Raw genomic sequence first — 26,379 nt, 5'->3', positions numbered from 1 at the left:
GTTAGACCAGGTTTCTGAAATGAAAATCAGGGACATTTTCAGCGCGGTGGTCGAAAATCATAAAATGTTATTTATAGGAACAATTACATGTTTGTGTATTTTGACAATGTGTATTAAAGAGGAACTAAGCAGGATTTCTCCCGTGGCTATGCTGCATTTTTACCTTAATTCAAAAGCTAAAGTAATTGTGATCGTTAACTACATGACTTGTTACTTGTTACAGTGAGAATGGAGGCTGTCTGTTGTCTTATGACTGAAAACCAACCGTGCAACATCAGTGTAGTTACTCTCGTCTCTGCACCGCGACACAGACACACTTCGTAAACCTCAATCTTTTGTTCATCACGGTTAAGACTACACAAACACACACGCCGTAACATCACTTATGTTATGTAACGTTTTCCACCGCTCCATTTATTGATTTTTATTCGCCGGCTTCGTTGTAAACAAATGCACATGGAGGAGAGGAGCGTAACCAAAACAGCAGAAAAGCGAGTGGACTTGCACAGTTCTCCTTTAAAGAAAAGGTGTACTGTAGCCAATAAGACGTTTCAGAAATCGAGTCTCTACTTGTGTAATCACCTTTAAAAGTGCCTCTTTCTACAGCAAAAATGACTTTTTTCATAAAATATAAATATCTGATTAAGCCATGCAACAGCATCAGAAAGACAAAATGCTACTGTATCAAAACTTAAAGAGTAGTCTACTCTGGTTATTTTGTCATATAACGTCTCCAGCTAGAGCTGTAACCATCAAAACCAGAGATGAGACATAAACAACAACGTTTGACTTTAAGTCTGTGCACAACTTTTTTTCTTTTCTCCCCCATTCAATATTAAAGGGATAGTTCAACATTTTGGCAAATTGGCCCATTGCCATAACTCCTATAGTCATAGCAGTAGGTTCGTTACTCATCAAATACACAACCCAACAACTTCACACTATGAGATAATAACAGAATGTTACCAGACAGAGTTGTTTTAGAGGGAATGGTTTTGCATGAATTTCCCTCTACAACAACTCTGTGTGGTAACGTTGTGTTATTATCTCATAGCGTGGTGAATGTGCAGCTCACAACTTGTCCACCAGAGCGTTGTGGAGTTGTTGGATTGTGTATTTGATGAGTTTGATGAGGGAAACCAAGAAATCCCATGAGCCTCCGTAGTGTAGCTCTGAGCAGCTCGCCGCTCTGCTCCGCCGTTCTAAAAATAGCCTGCACCGACAATTAAAGGTAACGAACCTACTCCTCCAAGCCTCCTAAAACTATAGGGGTTATGGTAATGGGCCATTTTGCCATAATTTTGAACTATCCCTTTAAAATCTGGGACATTTTCCCGGACAGTTTTAACCGGGGACAGGTCACCCAAATCGGGGATCGTCCCCTAAAATAGAGGACGTCGTCTGGTCACCCTAGTTTTAGTGTCTGCAGACAGCTGACTGGTCGTTAGCCTCGGGGCTAATTAACCACTTCCTGTTCACCTTTGACCTGACAGACAGAGTGGAGTTCAGTTAACAGAGAGTCTGTCTCCTGTTCTCTAGAGAACAACTGCACTAACTCAGGTCGTGTTAAACAGACAGCGGTGAAACGTCTGAGGGGAAACGAGGACGTTTGTCTCGGAGCAGTGGAACAGAGCGACGACCGCCGCCGACTCTTTGTCTTGTTAGCTCCCGATTGATCTGAAGCGTGTGTTTTTCCTTCTCTCTCTTCCTCTCTTTCTCTCTGTCTCATGGCTGAAGACTTTTATTAAATTGGACCCGTAGCTCTAAATTCTATAAAGCTGCATTGATTTTTTATTTTTTTTAAAGACCCGCAGAGGAAACATGGCAAGAAAAAGTTTGAGCTGGACACTTTTAATGAGAGATCAGAAGAATTCTTGATTCCGAGGGATCTTCAGAGCTCCTGCTGCTCCTCTGCCTCTGTAACCAGGACACAAAACACCAAATACACCGAGAACCATCAGGAGCTACACATCTGTCAATATTATGTTTTTTTATTTCATTGTCATTTGGTAAAAGACCAGTTAGTTTGTTCTAGTGAAACCAAACTGTCAGTGTGTTTCAGTCTGGTCCAATGAAAGTTTAAAACGACCTCTTTTAAAGCTGCTTTGATCAATATTTGAATGGGTTTGATAACTGAGCTGTTTCACAGTCACAGGATCGTCATAAGACTTTCACAGTTCATTTCAACTGTGTCAAGATTTGTTTTGGTTTGATAACCAATCACAGAGCTAAAAGAGAGGAAGAAGTTCTATATATTATAGTTTCATTACAAGTAGAGTGATGTATTTTGAGCTTTTTTTGGTTTTACTTTCAATTATTGGAGCAAGAAAATCCCTCTAAATGTTGGAATACTACGCAAGATCAATGAAAAAAAAATTTTATATGACAGAAATGTTCACATTCTGGAAAGTGTGTGATTATAAAGCAGCTCTAGGTTCTATATTAATACTGTGAAAGTATTAAAGAGAAATGCACACAGCCTGTATTCAGAAACTGAGCCTTAAAACCAGCCGTCAGGACTTCCTGTTACTTTGTGATGTCACAACTAAGCCCCGCCCCCTCACCACCTGGTCCCACCATCCAACCAACAACTTTGCAGGATTTTTTAGTTTCTCTGAGTGTTTTATTCTGAAATCTGCTCTGTTTTTTTATAGGATCACTTTAGAAAACAGTCAGCCAATCAGAAGAGAGTCTCAGAGCCTCCTCCTCTCTTCTGATTGGCTGACACCGACCTGTTGTTACTAGAGCTCCAGAGAGAAGCTGAGAGAGAGAGGAGATGGAAAACTACTCTGAGCAGCTTTAAATTTGTGATTAACTGGTATAAAAATGTTGATTCCCAGTTGAACATAGATAAAACAAACACCCAGAGAAACTCAGTCTGGCATTTCAAATCGGTTTTGATCTAAATAAAATAAATACATAAAATAACAGCGGAAACATTCAGCGTGACAGTTTCTGAGTTTGAATTCAAATCAAACCTTATTGTGACAGTGAACTGACACTCGGTGATATCTAGTTTTAAACAGCAGCTTCTTCTCCGTCCTGCAGCGCAGATGAAATCCATCATCCTGTCACACGGTCAAGTAACGGCACTATAAGTCCATCGGTCTTCTCCCACACCGGGACGCTTCGCTGCTCGTAACCAGAACCTCTCAGTGTCTGGACCCAACAACAGTTACCCCCAAAATATCTGTGATACATCTCGGGCTGGGTCTTGACTAAACATGAAAACCACTTTTGACATGAGTTTCAACATTTTTAACCCCTTCCTGGCCAGTTAAGTTGTTTTAGCTGCAAAAACACATGATTTCTATAGGGCTCTATGGGCTTCATGGTTTCTTTAGGCTGGTGACAGTATTTTCTCATTTACAGAGTGATAAAGAGAGATATCCAAAATCCTCCTCTGTAAAAACTTCTGACTCTAATATGTCAGCAAAATAAAACAAGAATTTTGAAAGTAGCTTTATCCATTGTTCAGATTTCGGTTCTGGAAATGTATGCAAATTAGCACATATTTAATTAGACATTGCCTCATTTACATATTTAAACATCAAATTTGACAAAACTTGTAATACAGAAAAAAAAATTGTCTTAATGTGAGTGATAAACTTGGGAAGTTTCATGGTGATATCTGTTAGGTACATTTTTTTTAACCTTAAAATACATTTAAAAAACCCATAGGCAGAGGTTGAAGGGTCATTCAGAGATGTTGTTAAAATGCATTACGAGTCCAAAAAATGGACTTTCATTCTGAAACTCGGGACATCCAGAGTTTACCCAAAGATACACCTCCTCACCAAAAACCAGGCTCCAGTGACCTTTCATTTGACCGTGGGGGGTTGGGAAAGTCTGAGAGGTGGATGAGGGTTTTAATCAGAGTTTGTTTTCTACTCTTCTCTCCTCAGAGGTTTCCCGTAACGACTCGTGTCCCGACCTGCCGGAGATCCAGAACGGCTGGAAGACGACGTCCCACGTGGCGCTGGTGCGCGGCGCTCGGATCACGTACCAGTGCGACCCCGGCTACGACCTGGTGGGACGGGAGACCCTCACCTGTCAGCTCGACCTGTCCTGGAGCTCGCAGCCGCCCTTCTGCGAAAAGAGTGTGTTATAGTGCATCGTTCTTGTTCACATGTGAAATTCAGCTTTTTAATCATTTTTATTTGACTCCAGCTGAGGTTGTGTTCACTTCATTCATCCCACTTTTGTTTTATTAGAAATAATGTGGTGTTAATTTAAAATATCTTTCCTGCTTTTAAGACTTTTATTAAATAAAAGCAGCAAAATTAACATTCAGCATCGAAAGTATACACATTTATTCAGTATTTTCTTTTTTTTCTTTATTTTAGAGTTGCACAATAGATAGTTTAAGTGTTGTTTGCAGTTAAAAATCTTTACATTTGGTCATTTTATGTAATATATAGCCTATATTTGATCATTATTTCGTATTTTTCCTATTTGTATTTATTTATCTCATACTGTATACGCAAGGCAAGGCAAGGCATCTTTATTTAGGCCTATATAGCGCATTTCATACCAAGGCAACTCAATGTGCTTTACATAAAGACAAAACATACGTATATGGCCGATATTGGAATTTTTGCTGACATCCGATATGCCGACGTTGTCCAACACTTCATTTCCGATTCCGATAACAACCAATACTGATGTGCAGAACAGCTGCAGTGAGAGCACATGGAATATTATTGTGCGTCTGAAGCGGCGGCGGCAATAATTAAGAAGCAAATGAAGTAGCGACGGTCAGCCGTTACTCAATGTTCTACAAAATACAGACATTATGTTGGGTTTATCTGGTTTCATTATCAGCTGAGAAACTGATAACGATGTGGACAGATATTAGATTTTCATGCTGATATCGGACCGATATCATCTCATGTTGTCAGATGATCACAGGTTCATGTAATTGGTTAGGTAGGCTATTCATTTAGAAGGAAAGATAAAATCAAAAGACAATTATTTTTTTAAAGGGACATTGTGTAACTTCTCCTGTTATCTATTCACAAAAATCAATTATTTGGTTCAAAAGTCTGTTTTTCATTCATCAGTAATCCCCCCCCATCAACAAACTGAAGTGTTCACTGCATTCACCTGCAGTCGGGCAGACGGCCGTCGCTAACAAACCAGATGTCATTTTAGTCACAGAAGTCCAGAGGAAGATGGTAAAACAATACCACATCGCCATGACAACATATTGTCACGTGTATTGCTGACGGACCACTTGTTTACATAGAGGCTTGTTTATGCCGTTACGTGCAACGGCTGTCGTCCGTCTGCCGTCTGCCTGATTTCACCTGAATGCAGCATGAAAAATACGATTGAGTTGCTTGCGATATACCTACAACCACAACGCTAGATGGGAGGAATTCCTACACAATGTACCTTTAAAGCAGAAGTAAGCGATATATTTGTGTTAATATAAGTCTTAAATAGTTGTATCTTCCGACAGCAATCACTTCTATAGAGTGTTTGGTCTGAAACACGGGTCTGTCAGTCACTCTGCTCTGCTCTGAGCCGAGGAGAAAACTTTCCTTGTATCCTACAACCTTTATCCAATGAGGAGAGAGAACGGCATAAAGGGGCAGTCCTCTCTGTGTGTGCAGCCAAGGGATGCGTGTGAATGTGGTGACGTAGGGACGAGGGCGGGGACTGCTAACTCCATCTGCTGACAGGAAGTTAGACAAAACCACCGGATCGCTTACTGATAGCTTTAATATTTATATTTTAGAGTCCTTTACTTGTCTCGTGTCTCACTCGTCTCTCCGTCTCCTCCTCAGTCATGTACTGCTCTGACCCGGGTCACGTGGACCACTCCACCCGGTCGCTGTCGGACCCCAAGCTGCTGGTGGGAACCACCATCCAGTACAGCTGCAACGCCGGCTTCATCCTGCAGGGCGGCGCCACCATCACCTGCTACGGCCGCGAGCCGGGGACGCCGGTGTGGACGTCCCGGCTTCCGCACTGCGTCTGTGAGTATCAGCACTTTAATCCTGCGCACCGCTAATTAGCTTAGCTCAAACACTGGAAGTGTATGGGTAGTGTTAGCCTGCCTCCACCTAAAGTCGCTAATTAGCTTAGCTCAAATGCTGGAAGTGTATGGGTAGTGTTAGCCTGCCTCCACCTAAAGTCATCAGAGAAACTCTTCAGCAACTCTAAACAGAAACCGGCGGGCCGATCTTCGTCTCAGAGCTGACAAAACTCTCCGGTAAGGCATCTTGAGCGGTCAAATGCCGCTAACGGGACGAGATCGGTCAAAACGGAGGGTTCAAGCAAAGACGCTTTATTTTGGTTCAAGCTAGCTACATCGAGGGTAGGTTAGCTTCCTGTTTCAAAGTAAAAGCACAATTTATTCTATCGTCATGGTTTTCTGTATGTAAAGGGAAACGGGTGTTTTATTTTGTAAAAATAACCAGAAGTGCGTTGGTCACAACGGCTAGCTTGAGTAGCGCCCAGTTCGTCCCAACAAAATTGTAAACAGCTGGTATTTAGACAAATTAACGACACACTGCTGATCTAAACGGCTACTTTCTCGCCTAAACATGTTTGTAATGTGGATAAAGTGATTACAGAGTTTAGAGCTAAAATGAAATCAGCTTCTGACTGCTGATTTCGGCTCGGGTAGGAGGCAGGCTAACACTACCCATACATGTCCAGTGTTTGAGCTAAGCTAATTAGCGACTTTAGGTGGAGGCAGGCTAACACTACCCATACACTTCCAGCGTTTGAGCTAAGCTAATTAGCGACTTTAGGTGGAGGCAGGCTAACACTACCCATACACTTCCAGCGTTTGAGCTAAGCTAATTAGCGACTTTAGGTGGAGGCAGGCTAACACTACCCATACACTTCCAGTGTTTGAGCTAAGCTAATTACGGGCGATACGGCTCTATCTCCATGCTGCTACGGCCGCTTCCGCACTGCGTCTGTGAGTAGCTGCTGCTACTACGACAACAACAACACATGTGGCGTGCTGACAGCGGCTCCTGTGGTTAAATATATAAATAAATATATAAATAAATAAATAAAACACAAACTCCGTGCTGCGATGTGAGAGCTGTCGCCACGACGACGACAGCTGCACACGACAGTTAAGTGAAGATGAGAAGCTGCTGCTGCTTCAAACAGGAGTGGGTCTGTGTGATTCCTGGGTTTCCTCACAGTGTGACAGAGACGATGAAGCTCCAGCTCCTCATCATCATCATCACATCCCTCTGTGTGTGTGTGTGTGTGTGTGTGTGTGTGTGTGTGTGTGTGTTTTCACATGCTCTTGGAGGGTTTTTAATGTTTGTGTGTGTGTGTGTGTGTGTGTGTGTGGAGTGTTTGATATGCAAATGAGATGCTAATGCAGCGTACCAATCAGGCCTCAGCCACCTGGAGGAGGGGGCGGAGATTATCCATGAGTCATGTCACCTCGGCCTCAGTCGCAGCCGTCAGTCGAGTCTCTGACGCAGGAAACAGAGATTCATGAGGAGAAGAATTCTCTTCAAGAATTCTCTTTATTGGTGTGAATGTTTAGGAGAACTATATGTTGCCATTAAAGCATCAAGAATCTATCCCGGCTAACACCAGACCTCATCTCAGTATCAATCATACCCGATGATGACGTATGTAGAGCCACAGAAATCCAATGAGGAAAATTTTTTTTTTTTTTTTTCACAATAAACTTGCAGTCTAAACTACTTAAAGGACAATTCCGGGCAAATTCAACTCGGGGCTGTAACATCTTAGGTCTAAAAGAAGGAATCTGAAGATTTTGCAAGCCGACATGTTTGTAAAACTAGATCTAATTCAAAGTCTGGCGGAGTCGAGACCCAAGTTGACGCTCGGTGTGTTCAGGTGCAGTGGGAAGCTCCCGTTTGTGTCAAAAACACAGGAATATCAACTCTGGACTTGCTTGAAGTAAATAAACTTCTGGGTGCATGTTTGAGTCTCCACCTGATGCTGTCTGTGGAAAACAATTGCGACTTTGAGGGATGTAAACAGCCTAAGCAGCAGAACTTCCATCCGCTCCCATTCATCGCTATATACCCTATGCATGTGTGTGTGCTCTCTCTCTCTCTCTTATACATTGCCTTATACACAGATTGGGTGTCATTAGGCAAGTTCTTATGTATAATGAAACATATATATACATAGTTCATATTAAATGATGATGATAATACATTTAAAACCACAACACTATTATATTGAAGCAATAATGGCTCTGATCTCTTTCTCAATTCAATTCCAATTCACTTTATTGGCCTAGATGTTACACAGACCATGTTTCCAAAGCATAAAGACTCAATGAACCAAAAAAACAATAAACTTCATTAGTAAATGTAGAATATAAAATATAAAATATGAAATAAAATAATTTTGTGTGTAAAATAATGCATAATATTACAATAACAGGATAATAATGTGGTAATGAACCTGTAATAATAATCTCTCTCTCTGTCTCTCTCTCTGCAGCCGAGGAGTCTGTTTCCTGTGAGAACCCCGGTCTCCCTGACAACGGCTACCAGATCCTGTCCAAGAGGCTCTACCTGCCCGGCGAGTCGCTCACCTTCGTCTGTTACCAAGGTTACGAGCTCATCGGGGAGGTGGCGATCAAGTGCATCCTGGGAAACCCGTCCTTCTGGAGCGGCCCGCTGCCTCTCTGCAGGGGTGAGAAAGGATTTACTTTCATTAATTTATTTTTATTTATTTGTTTTTATTTTTTTATGATGTCACCGCCCCCCCTCCCCCTCCCTCTCCTACCCTCTCCCCCTTCCTCCCTCCAAGCTGCATGTGATTGATTGACAAACTCACATCCCAACAAATCACAGCCCAGAACCAGGATGATTAAAGGGATACGCCAACTTTTTTTTTTTCATGTTTTGCCTCACTCCGGAGTCCATGACCAGCAGATAGACACCATCCTTTCCACTGTGCGTGCAGTAACAAGGGAGATAGAGCCGTATCGCCCGTAATTAGCTTAGCTCAAATGCTGGAAGTGTATGGGTAGTGTTAGCCTGCCTCCACCTAAAGTTGCTAATTAGCTTAGCTCAAACACTGGAAGTGTATGGGTAGTGTTAGCCTGCCTCCACCTAAAGTCACTAATTAGCTTAGCTCAAACGCTGGAAGTGTATGGGTAGTGTTAGCCTGCCTCCACCTAAAGTCATCAGAGAAACTCTTCAGCAACTCTAAACGGAAACCGGCGGGCCGATCTTCGTCTCAGAGCTGACAAAACTCTCCGGTAAGGCATCTTGAGCGGTCAAATGCCGCTAACGGGACGAGATCGGTCAAAACGGAGGATTCAAGCAAAGACGCTTTATTCTGGTTCAAGCTAGCTACATCAAGGGTAGGTTAGCTTCCTATTTCAAAGTAAAAGCACAAATTCTATCGTCATGGTTTTCTGTATGTAAAGGGCAACGGGTGTTTTATTTTGTGAAAGTAACCGGAAGTGCGTTGGTCACAACGGCTAGCTTGAGTAGCGCCAAATTCGTCCCAACAAAATTGTAAACAGCTGGTATTTAGACAAATCAACGCCACACTGCTGATCTAAACGGCTACTTTCTCACCTAAACATGTTTGAAATGTGGATAAAGTGATATATTTACAGAGTTTAGAGCTAAAATGAAATCAGCTTCTGACTGCTGATTTCAGCTCGGGTAGGAGGCAGGCTAACACTACCCATACACTTCCAGTGTTTGAGCTAAGCTAATTAGCGACTTTAGGTTGAGGCAGGCTAACACTACCCATACACTTCCAGTGTTTGAGCTAAGCTAATTACGGCGATACGGCTCTATTTCCCTTGTTACTGCACGCACAGTGGAAAGGATGGTGTCTATCTGCTGGTCATGGACTCGGGAGTGAGGCAAGACACGAAAAAAAGAATGTTGGTGTATCCCTTTAACAGGAGGAGGGAGGAGGGGGGTGATGCTTCCTCTCCTCCCCCCCAGCAGAGAGGATTAAACAGAAGCTTTAATGTAAATGTTCATAAACACTGACACTGACAGGATGATGTCTTGCAGCCAACCATGACTGCTTTGGCAACCATGCTTTGGAAGGTGAGTCTGTGTGTGTGTGTGTGTGTGTGTGTGTGTGTGTGTGTGTGTGTGTGTGTGTGTGTGTCTGTGTGTGTGTGTGTGCGTGCACGTGTGTGTGTCAGTGTGTGTGTGTGTGTCCTGTGGGCTGAACCGTTTGTTTTCTCGACTGACAAAAGCCTCAAACAAACCATCACACAGGCCAAAGAATTAAAATCGCTTTACCCGTCGTGTGTGCGTGTGTTAGTGTTGGTGTGTGTTTTTGTGTGTCGGTTTGTGTGTGTGTGTGTGTTGGTGTGTGTGTTTGTGCTCTGCCTGCACTGGCAAACATCTGCCTGCCAGGTTCATCCCCGCGGTGTGTGTTCATCCCTCCACCTGTGTTTGTTCCTGTGTTGACCTGTGGATCCACCTGTGTTTGCCTCCGTCTGCGCTCTGATTGGTTCTCCTGCTCAGGCTCCGCCCCCTGGTTTTAACCCTGTCTCTTCTTATTTTTTATTTTTTATTTTATTTTTTTCAAATCATCATCATCCGTGGCCGTCAGTTGCCGAGGCGACGGCCAGCTCCACGCTGGACGGCGGGAACATCGCGCTGGCCGTCTTCATCCTGGTGCTGCTGCTGTCGGTGCTGCTGGGCGGAGCCTACGTCTACGTCACCAGGTGAGAAATGAAGACGAAACTGGATTATTTTAGCTTTTATTCACTGTTGATGCTCAGAGCGGCCATCTTGGATTGACTTTAATATACATAGAAAAAGTAGAAAAGAAGGTGTAATATTTACCATGTGCATCATCTCATTCAGTTGGGGATTTTAATATATATATTTAAGATGTTGTGAGTCTCTTTAACTTTAAATTATGTCCAAACAGCAAAACTGTGAAAATCTGTTTTATCTAATTAGATCAAGTTCTTTTCAGTCTGTTCATCTCCTTTAAATCACTTTTATTGGATTTATTTATTAGACGCCAGCAATGTACAATAAATAACTTTTAAGATTTAGACCCTATTTAAATTGACCTAAAAGAATAAATACAAAATAGACACATAATAAAGATTAAACCAACCAACTTAAATTCTAATTTGCAGTTTTCTATTATAAATAAATACTTTGTTATTGTTTTTTGATTTTTAATCTCTTCCAATATGAATATTTCTGTTGATGCAGCCTTTTTCTTTCCTATGATTGACACCAAACTGCCAATGGGACTGGAGACTGAAATTAGCCTCAGGCTGTAGCCTAATATCGAACCATTTACATGAGAATGTTCATTGATATCTATGTCCCATTTAAGAAGTAAAAAAAAACAAAAACTCATTATCCATGTGTGGATACAGTATCACCTCACATAATTATATCCAACCCTGACTCTGTTTGTTTCCCTCAGGTGTCGATATCACTCCAACCTGCGGCTGCCTCTCATCTACCCCCACCCCTACAGACAGATCACCGTGGAGACGGAGTTCGACAACCCGCTCTACGAGACGGGAGGGGTGAGTATCCGTCACGGCAACGTCCACCAGGGCTGTCGATCAATCAATTAATTGCACAATCTTCTGTAATTAATTGATCAATATATTAATTGCATTTTTCTACTTAAAGGGATAGTTCAACATTTTTTCAAATTGGCCCATTGCCATAATCCCTATAGTCATAGCAGTAGGTCCGTTAGATTTAATTGTGGGTGCAAGCTATTTTTAGAACGGCGGAGCAGAGCCGTGAGCTGCTCAGAGCTACGCTACGGAGGCTCATTATGGGATTTCTTGGTTTCCCTCATCAAACTCATCAAATACACAATCCAACAACTCCACAACGCTCTGGTGGACAAGTTGTGACCTGCACATTCACCACGCTATGAGATAATAACACAACGTTACCACACAGAGTTGTTTTAGAGGGAAATTCATGCAAAACCGCTGATGCGCGTTGCCTTTAGGGACAGTTTTTCATCAAGCAGTCTCTGAATTTCCCTCTAAAACAACTCTGTGTGGTAACGTTGTGTTATTATCTCATAGCGTGGTGAATGTGCAGCTCACAACTTGTCCACCAGAGCGTTGTGGAGTTGTTGGATTGTGTATTTGATGAGTTTGATGAGGGAAACCAAGAAATCTCGTGAGCCTCCGTAGCGTAGCTCTGAGCAGCATTTACCGCTAAAACAACTCCGCAACAACTCCACCAGGTAACGAACCTACTGCTAAGACTATAGGGATTATATAGGCAATGGGCCAGTTTGCCAAAAATGTTGGTTGAACTATCCCTTTAACTCTTGGTTGTCTTCTAACTCTCGGTCTCCGTCTCTCTGCAGCAGGACACGCGTGAATACGAAGTGTCGATATGAGAAAAAAAGATTCACCAGAGACATTTCTGACCCACGAACCGAACCGAACCGACCGCCTCGTCCCAACTCTTCATCCTCTGCTGCCTCCGCCCGGGAGGACGCCATGTAAATACAGATAGATGACGATGACGATGACGATGACGATGACGATGATGATGATGATGATGATGATGATGAAGATGTCCAGCCCCGTCTGCCAATCAGACGCAGACACTGATCCCGTTCTCTCCTCCTCCTTTTGACGCGATGGGAAACAGGAGAGACAGAGAGAGAGAAAGAGATAAGAACAGACAGACGGACCTGTGAGGATCAGAGCCGCCGCCGGGAATTATGGGAAATGTAGGACGGAGAGGAAACAGGAAAAAAAAAAGACCCAAAGATGTCGGAGTGAAGGAGGAGAGAAGGGGACGGAGTCGGGGACAGGACACGACAGGACACGACACGACGAGAGGAAACGAAGCACTTCTGCAGTTTTTATGTCCAACACTTTAGTGAAAGAGTTATAAAGAGTTAAAATCCTGCACTTTTTTTTTAAGTTCAAAGTCCAAAAACTTAAAAAAAGAAAAAAAAAAGAAAAACGACACTTCCAGGAAATAAAATCAGAACAAAAAGCACATTTCTGTCCTCGCTTCACCTCGCTCAGCACCACAGAAGATGATGAAGAAGAGAAACATGGTGGAGATCTGACGTCTCTGTTTATTTCATGTGTTAAAGGACAATTCCAGGCAAATTCAACTCAGGCTGTATGTTTCTAACATTTTAGGTCTAACGGAAGGAATCTGAAGGTTTTCAGTTTAATGTCTCCTGTTGTGCGGTAGTTGTGTCTGTCCCCGCGTCGCCACGGCAGCGATAAATGAATGGGAGCGGATTGAAGTTCTGCTGCTTAGGCTGTTTCCATCCCTCAAAGCCACAGACAGCGTCAGATGGAGACTCAAACATGCAGCCAGAAGTTTATTTACTTCAACAAGCCGACATGTTTGTAAAACTAGATCTAATTCAAAGTCTGGCGGAGTCGAGACCCAAGTTGACGCTCGGTGTGTTCAGGTGCAGTGGGAAGCTCCCGTTTGTGTCATAAACACAGGAATATCAACTCTGGACTTGCTTCAAGTGTACATTTTTTTCCACAGACAGCGTCAGGTGGCGACTCAAACATGCACCGAGAAGTTTGTTCAATTGAAGCAAGTAAAGAGTTGATATTCCTGTGTTTATGACACAAACGGGAGCTTCCCACTGCAACTGAACACACCGAGCGTCAACTTGGGTCTCGACTCCGCCAGACTTTGAATTAGATCTAGTTTTACAAACATGTCGGCTTGTTGAAGTAAATAAACTTCTGGGTGCATGTTTGAGTCTCCATCTGACGCTGCCTGTGGCTTTGAGGGATGGAAACAGCCTAAGCAGCAGAACTTCAATCTGCTCCCATTCATTCATCGCTGCCGTGGCGATGTGGGGACAGACACAACTACCGCACAACAGGAGACATTAAACTGGAAACCTTCAGATTCCTTCTGTTAGACCTAAAATGTTATAGGAAAATACAGCCTTCGAGTTTTTGAATTTGCCCGGAATTGTCCTTTAATGTGAGGAAGGTGCAGCCTCCTTATCATCAAGTTTGGTTTTTACTGAGTGACGCCTGAATGCATCACTGTAATAGTTTACACTCTGTTTCTTTGTTTTTTTTAATGTTCAAATAGAAAAAAATCACTCGTTCTTCTGTTTGTTTTGTTTCTGCTCAAACAGGAAGTGGAGGCTTTTATTGTGAAGGAGTCAGTCAGAGAGTTTATCAGGTGTAAAGATGTCAGATGGAAATCAATCATCGGTTATTGATCGGTTCAGGTGTTTTCAGACAGAACATGAAGCGGTTCAGTTTGACTCCTTTCGTGTTTTAAAAGTTCAGATTTTCACTCGAGTTGAATCGTTTCCACTCGGGTTATGACGACGTCGCCGGTGAGTTTTGTGTTTTTGTTCGTCGTCGTCGCCTCTAAAACAGTTGATGTCAGACACTTTTCTAAACTCTGAGAAAGTTTTTAGGAAACATACAGTACAGTAAAACCTCCAATAACGACATAATCAATCGATAATCGACCCTATAGATCAGCAGCTGTACCTGCACACACGACGCATTATGATGATGTCACAGAGGAGATGATGGAGCGACAGGAAGTGTCCTGTCCCTGAACGCCTCACGCCCTGCTGTCGCCTTCAAGGCTTTTCTTTTTTTTTTTTTTTTACTCCCGGCTGGTTTAACTCTGTGGCTCTGAGGCCGGAGCACATGTAGATAAAGGGATAGTTCAACATTTTGTCAAATCGGCCCATTGCCCATAATCCCTACAGTCATAGCAGTAGGTTCTTTACCTTTAATTGTCGGTGCAAGCTATTTTTAGAACGGTGGAGCAGAGCCGTGAGTGAGCTGCTCAGAGCTACGCTACGGAGGCTCATTATGGGATTTCTTGGTTTCAAACTCATCAAACTCATCAAATACACAATCCAACAACTCCACAACGCTCTGGTGGACAAGTTGTGAGCTGCACATTCACCACGCTATGAGATAATAACACAACGTTACCACACAGAGTTGTTTTAGAGGGAAATTCATGCAAAACTGCTGATGCACGTTGCCTTCAGGGACAGTTTTTCATCAACAGTCTCTGTATTTCCCTCTAAAACAACTCTGTTTGGTAACGTTGTGTTATTATCTCATAGCGTGGTGAATGTGCAGCTCACAACTTGTCCACCAGAGGGTTGTGGAGTTGTTGGATTGTGTATTTGATGAGTTTAATGAGCCTCCGTAGCGTAGCTCTGAGCAGCTCACAGCTTTGCTCCGCCGTTCTAAAAAATAGCTTGCACCGACAATTAAAGGTAACGAACCTACTGCTATGACTATAGGGATTATGGCGATGGGCCAATTTGACAAAATGTTGAACTATCCCTTTAAATAGACCGGACCGGACCGGCCCCAGAGCCCCAGAACCTCCTGACGGTTGAAAGAAGCCAGAGGACCAGAGAGCAGAGGAGGCTCCCGTGTGAATAGTGTAGCTGTAGTGAAGCCACTTCTCTGAGCTCCAGATGATGATGATGTATTTATTTTGACGTATACTTGTACATGTGACGTTTTATGCAGATTGATTAATGTACATTTTCATTATGAGAAGACAAAACGTTGACAGTTTCCCTAAATAAAAGGTAAAACTTCAATAAAAAGTACAAAAGATTCTTTTTAAATATCCAAGACTTATTGTTGTTGTTTGTTGGTTTAACACCGTCCTGTGTTCAAAATGAACTTTATTGTCACACCGCTGCATGGACAGAAGCTACAGACCACAGTGAAAGAAACAAGTAAGATGTTTTTTTTTTTAAAGTGCAACAACTACACTAATTATGAGTTTATATGTGAAAAATAGAAGGTTAAAATAATAAAAACAATCAAATAGAAGTGTGGCAAAACAAAACAAGCTGCATGGAGGATTAAATGCATTCAGAGCTCCACACAGTGGTGGGAAACAGAGCAGCAGGTTGTGTACAGTGGGTTTTGGTTGGTTGTGTGTGTGTGTTATCTGCAAACATGGATTTTTTTTCTGTGTACATTTTTAGGACAGAATTTAATCTGTGAATGATGCTTTTAAGTGCATCGGGGAAAAGATGCATTATAAAAGAGTGAAACCTGCTGGTTCAGAAGTCATTAGTTAAACCTGTGGAGTATTTTTTTGCACTAGTTCAAAGGGATAGTTCAACATTTTGTCAAAATGGCCTATTGCCATAACCCCAATAGTCATAGCAGTAGGTTCGTTACCTTTAATTGTCGGTGCAAGCTATTTTTAGAACGGCGGAGCAGAGCCGTGAGCTGCTCAGAGCTACGCTACGGAGGCTCATTATGGGATTTGTTGGTTTCCCTCATCAAACTCATTAAATACACAATCCAACAACTCCACAACGCTCTGGTGGACAAGTTGTGACCTGCACATTCACCACGCTATGAGATAATAACACAACGTTACCACACAGAGTTGTTTTAGAGGGAAATACAGAGACTGTTGATGAAAAACTGTCCCTGAAGGCAACACGCATCAGTGGTTTTGCATGAATTTCCCTCTAAAACAACTCTGTGTGGTAACGTTGTGTTATTATCTCATAGTGTGGTGAATGTGCAGCACACAACTTGTCCACCAGAGCGTTGTGGAGTTGTTGGATTGTGTATTTGATGAGTTTGACGAGGGAAACCAAGAAATCCCTGGAGCCTCCATAGCATAGAGATTATGCCAATGGGCCAATTTGCCAAAATGTTGAACTATCCCTTTAAATTGATGAAGTTTTGTATGTAGCTGATCCATCTATCTATCTATCTATCTATCTATCTATCTGAATGAATAAATGACTGAATGAATGAATGAAGATTACAATCACACTCTAAATGTTTTGACCTGAGTCATTCTGTCGTGTTCATCACCACTTTTATTTAGTTTCTTCAGCAGAAACCAGTTTCCTTCAGCATCTTTAATCTCCTTCAAAACAGTGAGAAGTTTCTCTGATCCAGCATCACAGCACGGAGCTGCTTTTTTTTTTTTCTTTTTTCCTCTTTCTTCCGTCTGGACCGAGCTCACAGAAACACCCCCACCCCTCCAGAACCACCACCACCATCTCCTCTACAGCACTTTAATGTACTAATGATTCCTTGTGCTGCCGTGGTGAATGCTAATAAGAAGATAATGCTTCCTGCCACGACTGCACTTTCCTGCTGCGGGTAATTCAGCTGTGGAGAAGCTTTTAACCAGCTGCTTGATGATATTAAAGCACTCAGAGGAAAGTGAGAGCTGCCCACGCCGGCTTAATGAACCAGCAGCATTCACACACACACACTCATACATCACATTTATCTGTCTGTCTGTGTCTGTGTGTGTGGTGTGTAAAGGCCTGTGCTGTGGTTGGTTGTGTTATCCACACACACAGAGAGAAAGAGATGCATAATGAGCAGAAACACAAGGAGATCATTAATGTAACAGATATCAAACAGAGTGGTTCAGTTCAGAACCAGAACCAAGTCAGTGAAACAGGAAAACCATGTGTCATAGAAACAGACAGGAAGGAACAGGTGCAATGTGTCAGATTGATAATGAAGATTAGCCTATTTACAAAACAATTCAATTCTAAAAAGATGTAACAAAACAAAACATGTGGAGAAATAAATATATATTAATATTTTTAAATGTAAAATATTATTTTTTTGGCCGTTTAATGTCAGAATTACTTTATAACAGTGAGTTCGCAGATATTTTCTAGTTCCTCCGGGTGGGGCGGCGGAGGGATACCGGGGCTCGGTGACTATAAATATCACTCCGCGGCGCTTTGTTCGCCACCAAACGCAAACAGAACCAGGAGTCGAGCTTTGTCAACAACAGCGGGAACAATTTGTTTGTAAGTAACGTTAACGCATGATTTTACTCAATATTAACGTAGTATTTCTCCTGTTTTATCGCATATATCCATTTGTGACTATGTGTGTGCAGAAATAACGTTAATTTAGCCGTTGGTAGTGATATGAAGAATGACTATGTGAGATGTTTTGGACGAGCCGCGGCCCTGAGCTACAAGGAAACGTCGTCAAGCCAAAATATTTAACAATATTTAATTAAAAATCAAGTGAATCATCGTTAAAGTGGGTCATACGTTAAACCAAGAGATTATAACCGAAGTATGAAAACGTCGAGGTTAAAACAAGCCCAATTTAACGATTAACGGCTTTTTCTTTCGACATCCGGTTGTGTTAGCATCATTAGCTCGTTAGCTCAAACAGCTGTTCGACACAAATGAGGAAACGTCTCGTTAAACAACTGAACACAAACAGTTTTTATTAAACTAAACCGCGTTTTTTTCCCAGTAAACTGGTCGGTAATTAAGTTGATTTTTATTCCGCTTCGAGCTAGAAGTGATGAGAAAAATTAAACTGCGTCGCCGGGTTAGCTAGGTTTAGTTTAGCATCTCAGGCGATGAAGATTAACTGTTATTTCAGTTTCGTTAATATTTATCCGTTAAAAATGTTGTTTTTCCCGGGTAATTAATGATTTTCTAGTTCCAGTTTCTCAGAGTTAAGAGTCCAGAACATGTCTATTTATTTAAAGTCTGAGTTTTCATCAGCAAAACATGAATTTAGACTGGTAATAATGAAACTGAAAATGTTTCGTTTTTGTGTTTTTTACTTGTTGCTTGTCAGAGGGTTGATGACGTCACGGGGCGTGGTTTGGGCCTGTGGGAGAAAAACAAGTCATTTCGAGAAGCGATGCACTCTGGGTATTTCTGCTGATTCACGGGTTAATAATAGATCAATAGATGAATAATGAAGCAGATTATTTACTCAAAACAGATTCATCTTATTTTTAATTGAACCGTTTGTTTCTTTATCAATATATTTATTGTTTTAGACATAGAAAATAATACAGTAACATTATGAACATCCCTCCTCCCACCCTCAACAGGGTCGGTGACAAATAAGAAATATCATTGATGCATGCTTTCAAAACAATGTTTAGAGTTGTTAAAATGTAAATTTTGTATTCATATTGAAATGACATTTGAACCGTTTTAACAAAAATAAGACTTAATGTCAAAGGGAATTATATTTTATCCTAAGTGTACTTCAAGTTCAGTTGAAATGTATATTTGGCTGTTTCTCTGTTTAGATTTTAATGCATTTTTTTTAAGACGCATCTTTTTCTAAATTATGTAAAAAATTATGAAAATTTCATTTAAGAAACATGGTGTTGGATTGCACAAGTGAATTACATTTATTCCACACTTGAGTCCAGATTTATTTATAAAAGGTCAGATTTTTATGAAAAAATACCAGTTACACCACTTGACACTGGGTTGCATCATGTCATTGACCCATAAACAACTAAAATAAAACATAATCAATAGTGGTCCTGTTTATTACAAGCACCACCATCAAATCTACTCATTTATTTCAGTCTGATCACTTTCCAAAAACTGCATAACAGTGTCCCATAACTCTTTTAACAACATAAGTTAATTTCTCCAGCGTCAGGCCGTCCATACTTCTCCACCTCAATGTGATCACTCTCCTTGCCTGAAGCTAGAATAGATCAATCATGGGTACAAAGTGATCAGGATGAATAACTAATATACAGTGGAACCACCATATTAATCCTACATGAACTCAATTGAACCGTTTTTGTTTTTGTTTTTTTTAATTTCCTGTCCAGTGTCAAGATGCAGATCTTTGTGAAGACCCTGACTGGTAAGACCATCACTTTGGAGGTTGAGCCCAGCGACACCATCGAGAATGTGAAAGCCAAGATCCAGGACAAGGAGGGAATCCCTCCAGACCAGCAGCGTCTCATCTTCGCCGGGAAACAACTCGAAGACGGACGCACCCTCTCCGACTACAACATCCAGAAGGAGTCGACCCTCCACCTGGTGCTGCGTCTCAGAGGAGGCATGCAGATCTTCGTCAAAACCCTGACCGGTAAGACCAGAGATGTTAAACGGTTCGACACGGTATCATTCTTTCAAAGCAGAAATGTTTCGATGCCTCGTTTCACCGTGCCGCAGATAATGTGACTTCGCAAATGAAGCTTCATTACATCACATGTGTATCGATCAGATCAGTTCAGAGCCGCCGAGTTTTCAAAACCACTCTGACCTTGGTGGGTTTGACAGAGGAGAGTAGTGATAGTTTCATTGATTAACAACCAGAGAGTGTGATACAGGTAAGATTAGTACAAGATTAGACACAACCACACAGTTACACACTTGCATTTAGAGCTGCATCAATTAATCGGAACAATAATTGATTATTAAATTACGGTAATCGTCAATTATTTTGAGTTTTCTTGAGGAAAAAAAGTCCAAATTCTCTGATTGCAGCTTCTTAAATGTGAATATTTCTGGTTTCTTTGTTACTTTATGACAATAAACTGAGTCTCTCTTTGGTTTGTGGACAAAACAAGACATTTGAGGACATCATTTTAACATTTCATTGACCAAACAACTAATCGATTAATTATTTAAATAATCAACAGATTAATTGATAATGAAAATAATCGTTAGTTGCAGCCCTTAATTTTTGTATTTCTATCAATGTTGCAAAAGCTTTATGACACACAGCACTGATGTTATGAGACAAGTGTAACAGTCAAAGTTTTGAGATGCACTTAAAGCTGCCCTGTGGAGTTCTGCTCATTACGAGCCATCAGCCGTGTTTTTTTTCGAGTAGGCTACTGCAACAGTCAGCCTGCGCCGTTCGATGACGTTGAACCCCCCCCTTCCCCCCTCCCTCCCCGAACGGTAAGTGCAGGTAACCAGGCAACCAGGTGACTGGCGAAGTAGGAAGAGAAAAAAAAGTTGTGGTCATTCAGCTTTGGCATTTATTTAGGGGTGTGACCTTATACATGTGTAAACGTTTACACGGAATGAAACTGTAAACGTTTAGTAAAAAAAAAAAAAAAATCCCTAAACGATATCTAGGCCTACACGCAATTTATTTTCATATTTTTATACATAGGCCTACATTTTGGGGGGGGGCTGGGTGAAAAATAGTCCCGCACACTGTCTTAATTTAGAGAAAACTATGATTTAATAAAAATGATGCTGTGACGCGCTTCCCTCCTCCAAAATGTGTGTAAGTGCGTTTTTTCTTTCCTTTTTTCTTTTTGCGAGCGAGTGTGATGGCGCCGCCACGCCGGGTCAAACATTGCTTTTCTGGTTGCCAAAAAATATTCTAAGCAAATATAGCCTCCCTAAACACAAACAAATAACCTTAAACTGATTGAAAAGGGGTCTCGAGACATTGAAGACGGCCGAGGACTGACGAGACGTCAGCTGGTTTGGTTGCTCCTGCCCGGTCTGTCCTCCTCTCATCCGCACTTCAGCACCTGTCCTGGGCTGCACAGTGTCGGCTCGGCTCGGCTCGGCTCGCTCCTCGTTTTAAATGACTTTACTCCTTTTAAAAGTAGTGTAAACAATTTACTGTTCTGATCACTCATACGCGTGTATAGTTAGGCAATACGTTGCATTATTATAGCTACTTCAAAAGTAAAGGACGGTGGAGCGAGCCAAGCTGTAGCCCAGGACAGGTGCTGAAGTGTGGGAGAGGAGGGAGAGACTGGGCTCCGCGGGGCTCTTGCAACTTGCGGCGGATCAGAGAGGGAGGAGGACCGACATGACAGGGGCAGAGCGATAGATATAACGATATTATATCTATCGCTCTGGACAGGGGGTCTTGGTCTCCTGGTACCTGTGCGGGCCAGGGCCGCGGAGGTCAGCGAGAGGGGGGGCGGGGGGTACGGTGGTCGACTCTGAACGCGCTCACCGGGCGGATCTCTCCAGTTACGGTGCGGTGCGTGTCGGGGGGGAGGGGGGCGGGACGAATCCGCCGTCGGGTCTCCTCCGCTCCGGTGTAACACCGGCACGGTGGCTCGGTGGCAGTGTCAGTGCTTCCACCGGCTGCATATCAGACTAGACAAAAATAAGATAACATGTTCTTCTTCTCTTCTGTTTACCAGCGCTCTAAACCCTACGTCAAATCCGAACGTGTTGCGTTGCATGCGTAATTCCCTGTGCGACAGCGCGGGAAAGTCGCTCCTCAGAGGCAATTGCGCTCCTGGGTAAACCAGGGACTGTTGTGTGGTGGAGATGCGTTCAGTGATCATCCTAATAAGTCGTTTGGCAGTGGCTGCAATGTAACGGACATTGTTTTATATGTATAAACTCCACAGGCCAGCTTTAAAACCTTAATTGTTAAACATACACAACAGTTCATGACGCTTCGCCCTTTATTGTTCTGTGCAAATTCTGTTGTTTAATGTTGAATTGTATCAAATGCTTGTAAACACTGAACCACTTCCTGTTCCTCCATCGCCAGGTAAGACCATCACCCTGGAGGTTGAGCCCAGCGACACCATCGAGAACGTCAAGGCCAAGATCCAGGACAAGGAGGGAATCCCCCCAGACCAGCAGCGTCTCATCTTCGCCGGCAAACAACTCGAAGACGGACGCACTCTGTCCGACTACAACATCCAGAAGGAGTCGACCCTCCACCTGGTGCTGCGTCTCAGAGGAGGAGGGATGCTGATCTTCGTCAAGACCCTGACCGGTAAGACCAGAGATGTTGCGGTTCGACATGGTATCGTTCTATCAAAGCAGAAATGGATGTTTCAATGCTTCGTTTCACCGTGTCGCAGATAATGTGACTTCCCAAATGAAGCTTCATTATGTCACACGTTTATCGACTGCATCAGTTCAGAGTTGAGTTTTCAAAACCACTTTGACCTTAGTGGGTTTGACAGGAGGGAGGAGAGTAGGGATGTTTCATTGATTAACGACCAGACAACTCAACAACAAATGATCAAAACAAGCATTTCCCAATTTGCTTAAAGTAGTGAACTATTTTGATCTAATCAGTTTGAGTAGTTTAAGGGTGGACATTCTCTGATTTCTTCCTCTTCTTAAATGTGAATATTTCTGGTTTCTTTGTTCCTTATGACAAACGGAGTCTCTCTTTGGTTTGTGTTAAAAAAAAAAAAAAAAAGATATTTGAGGACGTCATCTAGTGGTTTGAGAAACACTGAATGAGTTTTTTAAAACTTTTTTTGACAATTGTTTAAATAACCGTCAGATTAATTGATGATGAAAATTGTTAGTTGCAGCCCTTTAATTTTTGTATTTCTATCAATGTTGCAAAAGCACATCGTTATTACATTAAGCATCTGCAGGGTCTTGAAAAGTATTAAAAGGTGATAAATTAATTTTGGGAAAATTAAGACCCTTAAAAAGTATTAAAGTCTTTTCATGACTTTAAAGTCTTACATTTTTAAGGTATTTTTTCTGAATTAGCTGTCCAAGAGTTTGAGTCCTAAAAAAACATTGTTAAAGTGTATGAATTTATTCATTTTAAATACCAAAGATGAACCAGTACATAAAAAAGATTTATTATCCTAGCCTATTTTGAATTCCATAGCATCATAGTGGTCTATAGTCTTTATCACAAACTAAAACTGTTAAGTTAAAAGTGTCACTGATGTAAATGGTTACAGTTTGAAGTGGCAGTGAGGTATTAAAACATATTGAGAAGGTCTTGAAAAAGTCTTAAAGGTATTAAAATTAAAGCAGAAGTAAGCGATATATGTGTTATAAGTCTTAAATAGTTCTATCTTCCGACAGCAATCACTTACATAGAGTGTTTGGACCGAAACACGGGTCTGTCAGTCACTCTGCTCTGCGCCGAGGAGAAAACTTTTCTCGTATCCTACAGTTTTTATCCAATGAGGAGAGAGAACGGCATGAAGGGCTGTGTGTGCAGCCAAGGGATGCGCCTGAATGTGGTGACGTAGGGACGAGGACTGTTATGGTGCGTTCAAGGAAACTCGTACTCGTGTTTTTCCGACCTGTGAAGTCATACCAGTTCGATCTGGTACGAGTTCACGGGTCAGAAGTTACGAGTGGCCGTTATAGTGACTTTCACAGGTAAAACAGGTCGGAGAAACACGAGTGGGTTGCCTGGAACGCTACAAAGTCGTGACTTGAAGCTGTAATTTACGGTTTCAAAAGCCTGCCTGGAACGCAGCATTAGCCAAAACGACCGGATCGCTTACTTCTGCTTTAACTTCACGATTCCTGTGTATATACCCTGTGTAAACACTGAACCACTTCCTGTTCCTCCGTCGCCAGGTAAGACCATCACCCTGGAGGTGGAGCCCAGCGACACCATCGAGAACGTCAAGGCCAAGATCCAGGACAAGGAGGGAATCCCCCCAGACCAGCAGCGTCTCATCTTCGCCGGGAAGCAGCTGGAGGACGGACGCACTCTGTCCGACTACAACATCCAGAAGGAGTCGACCCTCCACCTGGTGCTGCGTCTGAGGGGAGGAAACTGAGCCGCTCCTCCTCCTCCTCCTCCTCCTCAAAGATCTGCATCGCCGCCTCCTCCTGACCAACACCACCATTCCTGTTCAATAAAGTTCAACATTCCTGAGGTTTTTTTTTTTTTTTTTGCTCTCACTGGCTTTTAATGGTCTCATGTTACATTTTACTGCATCAGCTGATTTTTTGTTTTGTTTTTATTGAGTTAAACACACAAACAGGATGTGATGATGATGATGATGATAAAATGAACGAGTGCATGTTTGTGATTTGAAGTGTTCAAACATTAACGAGAGTTCACTAAACAAGTTTCATAAGTTCATGTGTGAAGAGACCTGAAACGCTTCTGTTTTTATTGGGACCTTGAATGCAGCATCAATGGAAATGTTGTTAAATGTTGATCAAAACTAATAAAACAGCTTCTCACTGTCACACGGTGCATTCATTATTATATAATGGGTTATTTTTAACTTCTACTTTTTGACATTTAATTACAGGGCTCTAGCTAAAATCAGTTGTCGTTGAATTGACAGCAATTCACATTAATTCAATGGAAACCATAATAGTTATTACATTTTTTCTTAAGTTCTAGGTAATCTAAATGAAACTTTAAATATCAGATATTTAAAATCAACACCGATAGAAAAGTATCAGTGAAGAATAAACGGGTGAAAAGTTTTTACTCCTGACCTCAGTGTAGTTTAGTTTTTAACCAGTAGAGGTCACTACAGACCAGTTCAAACATGTTTTCACAGGATAATATGGTGTTTATACCACAGACTGTATAAAACTAGAAAATTTCCTCTGGGAAATTTTGAGAGGGCCACGGGAGCTACGGCCGGTTTTGCCATTTCTGTCAACATGGGAATCAAACCTACGATCTTAAGGTCAAGACAGCTGATCAGACACATGATCATCTTTCTATAAGCACTGAAATGGATATGTGTGTGTGTATCTCTAACTTTTATCACATGAAGTTACCTGTGGTTGTGTTTGACAGTGACTTGAACTAAACCTGATGAAGGTGCCTGAAGCAATGGTATAAAAGTAAAAAAAAAAAAAAAAAGCAGCCCATAATAAGCACAGAGCTTTGAGAGAGAAGTCAATTAAGTGCAACAGGAGAAATAAAGTCTGACCTGAGAACTGTATGAAACCTGTTTGTGTAAATGTGGCTCAATCTGATCTGAGAACAGTTTCCAGAGCTGGTTCTAGAGTGTGTGTGTGTGTGTGTGTGTGTGACTATGAGCTGCATCCTGTGTCAGTCTGATTTAGCTGTGTCTGTGTTTATAAACATTTAAACGAGTGCCAGGTGGATTGTTTATGAAGTTAACGAGCTCTGGCCTGAGAATCAGAGGTTACCACGGCAACTTGAGGTGGTTGCCAATGACGATAGGGGCCCCCCAGGCTGAGACAGACAGAAACGTCGAGAAAAAGAGCGATTTTCTGCCTCTGCACCGGTCTCACATTTAGGCTTAGCGTGACAAAACGGTAACTCCTATCAGAACAAAACACAGATCACATTGCTCTAAGGACTTCCTGAGCGATTTGCTACGATTTGGTGTTTCTACAGTAAATATTTTGGAGACACTGGCAGTTTTAAAACATCAGGCCGTTCTGCTTCTCTCAGAAAATATTTGTATTGGACTCAATGAGGAGCAGAGACAGACGTGGCCGCACTTAGAGGCTGATAATTCAAGTTCTGTAAATCTCTCTGATATTTTGAGCACATGGTGAGACACAGAACAAGTTTGTCTACAAATTTGGAAAAAATCATGTGTGTAGAGTGTAAATTGTGGCCGGGCCGAGTGTGGAAAGAGAAAAAATCTGGAATTTTTCTGGCATCTCTCTCACTCTAACCGATGATGTCACCCACTCTGACAAGAACATTCCGTGCAATACACACCCATTATAATCTCATAATTTCTCCAAAAATGATCATGGTCATTGATCACGGATTGATCAAAAACTATATGACCTATCAATACATGGATTAATACACTAATACACAAGACTTGTGTCTACTGTTTAAAGTTCAAATGGAGTCTCTAGGTGAAAGTATGCCTGAGCAGTAGACGTTTGTAAAACTCCAATGACTGTTCTTTTTCACTCTTTTTTTTACGTCCCTAGGCTTTGGTCCAAAACTGCGCAAAATCA

The 26,379-nt window shown here is 42.0% G+C and overlaps 2 protein-coding genes across 3 annotated transcripts in view; both read left to right on the top strand.

Annotated features, from left to right (window-relative positions):
• The window catches only part of sez6l (seizure related 6 homolog (mouse)-like), a 50,273-nt gene extending 37,440 nt beyond the window's left edge, over nt 1–12,833 (top strand). Inside the window, exons 11-17 of the mRNA XM_085794295.1 lie at nt 3,906–4,100; nt 5,793–5,984; nt 8,467–8,661; nt 10,011–10,046; nt 10,564–10,678; nt 11,404–11,509; nt 12,322–12,833. Coding sequence (XP_085650421.1) covers nt 3,906–4,100; nt 5,793–5,984; nt 8,467–8,661; nt 10,011–10,046; nt 10,564–10,678; nt 11,404–11,509; nt 12,322–12,354 — 872 coding nt within the window. The 3' untranslated portion in view covers nt 12,355–12,833. The remainder of the gene's footprint in view (nt 1–3,905; nt 4,101–5,792; nt 5,985–8,466; nt 8,662–10,010; nt 10,047–10,563; nt 10,679–11,403; nt 11,510–12,321) is intronic.
• Nucleotides 12,834–17,734: 4,901 nt separating this feature from the next.
• LOC146976807 (polyubiquitin) lies at nt 17,735–24,457 on the top strand. Of its 2 annotated transcripts, XM_085792578.1 has the most exons (4): nt 17,735–17,763; nt 19,569–19,831; nt 22,229–22,459; nt 24,034–24,457. In XM_085792578.1, the coding sequence occupies exons 2-4, from the start codon at nt 19,576–19,578 to the stop codon at nt 24,237–24,239; spliced, it is 693 nt and encodes a 230-aa protein (XP_085648704.1). In that variant the 5' UTR covers nt 17,735–17,763; nt 19,569–19,575; the 3' UTR covers nt 24,240–24,457. The 2 variants fall into 2 exon arrangements, with proteins under 2 accessions (XP_085648704.1, XP_085648705.1); XM_085792579.1 differs by lacking the exon at nt 22,229–22,459.
• The last annotated feature ends 1,922 nt before the right edge of the window (nt 24,458–26,379 follow it).

This window comes from Trachurus japonicus, chromosome 12, assembly GCF_045865225.1.
Source record: "Trachurus japonicus isolate A0001 chromosome 12, Traja_1.0".
Taxonomy (NCBI): domain Eukaryota; kingdom Metazoa; phylum Chordata; class Actinopteri; order Carangiformes; family Carangidae; genus Trachurus; species Trachurus japonicus.
This window is presented reverse-complemented; position numbering and strand designations above follow the sequence as displayed.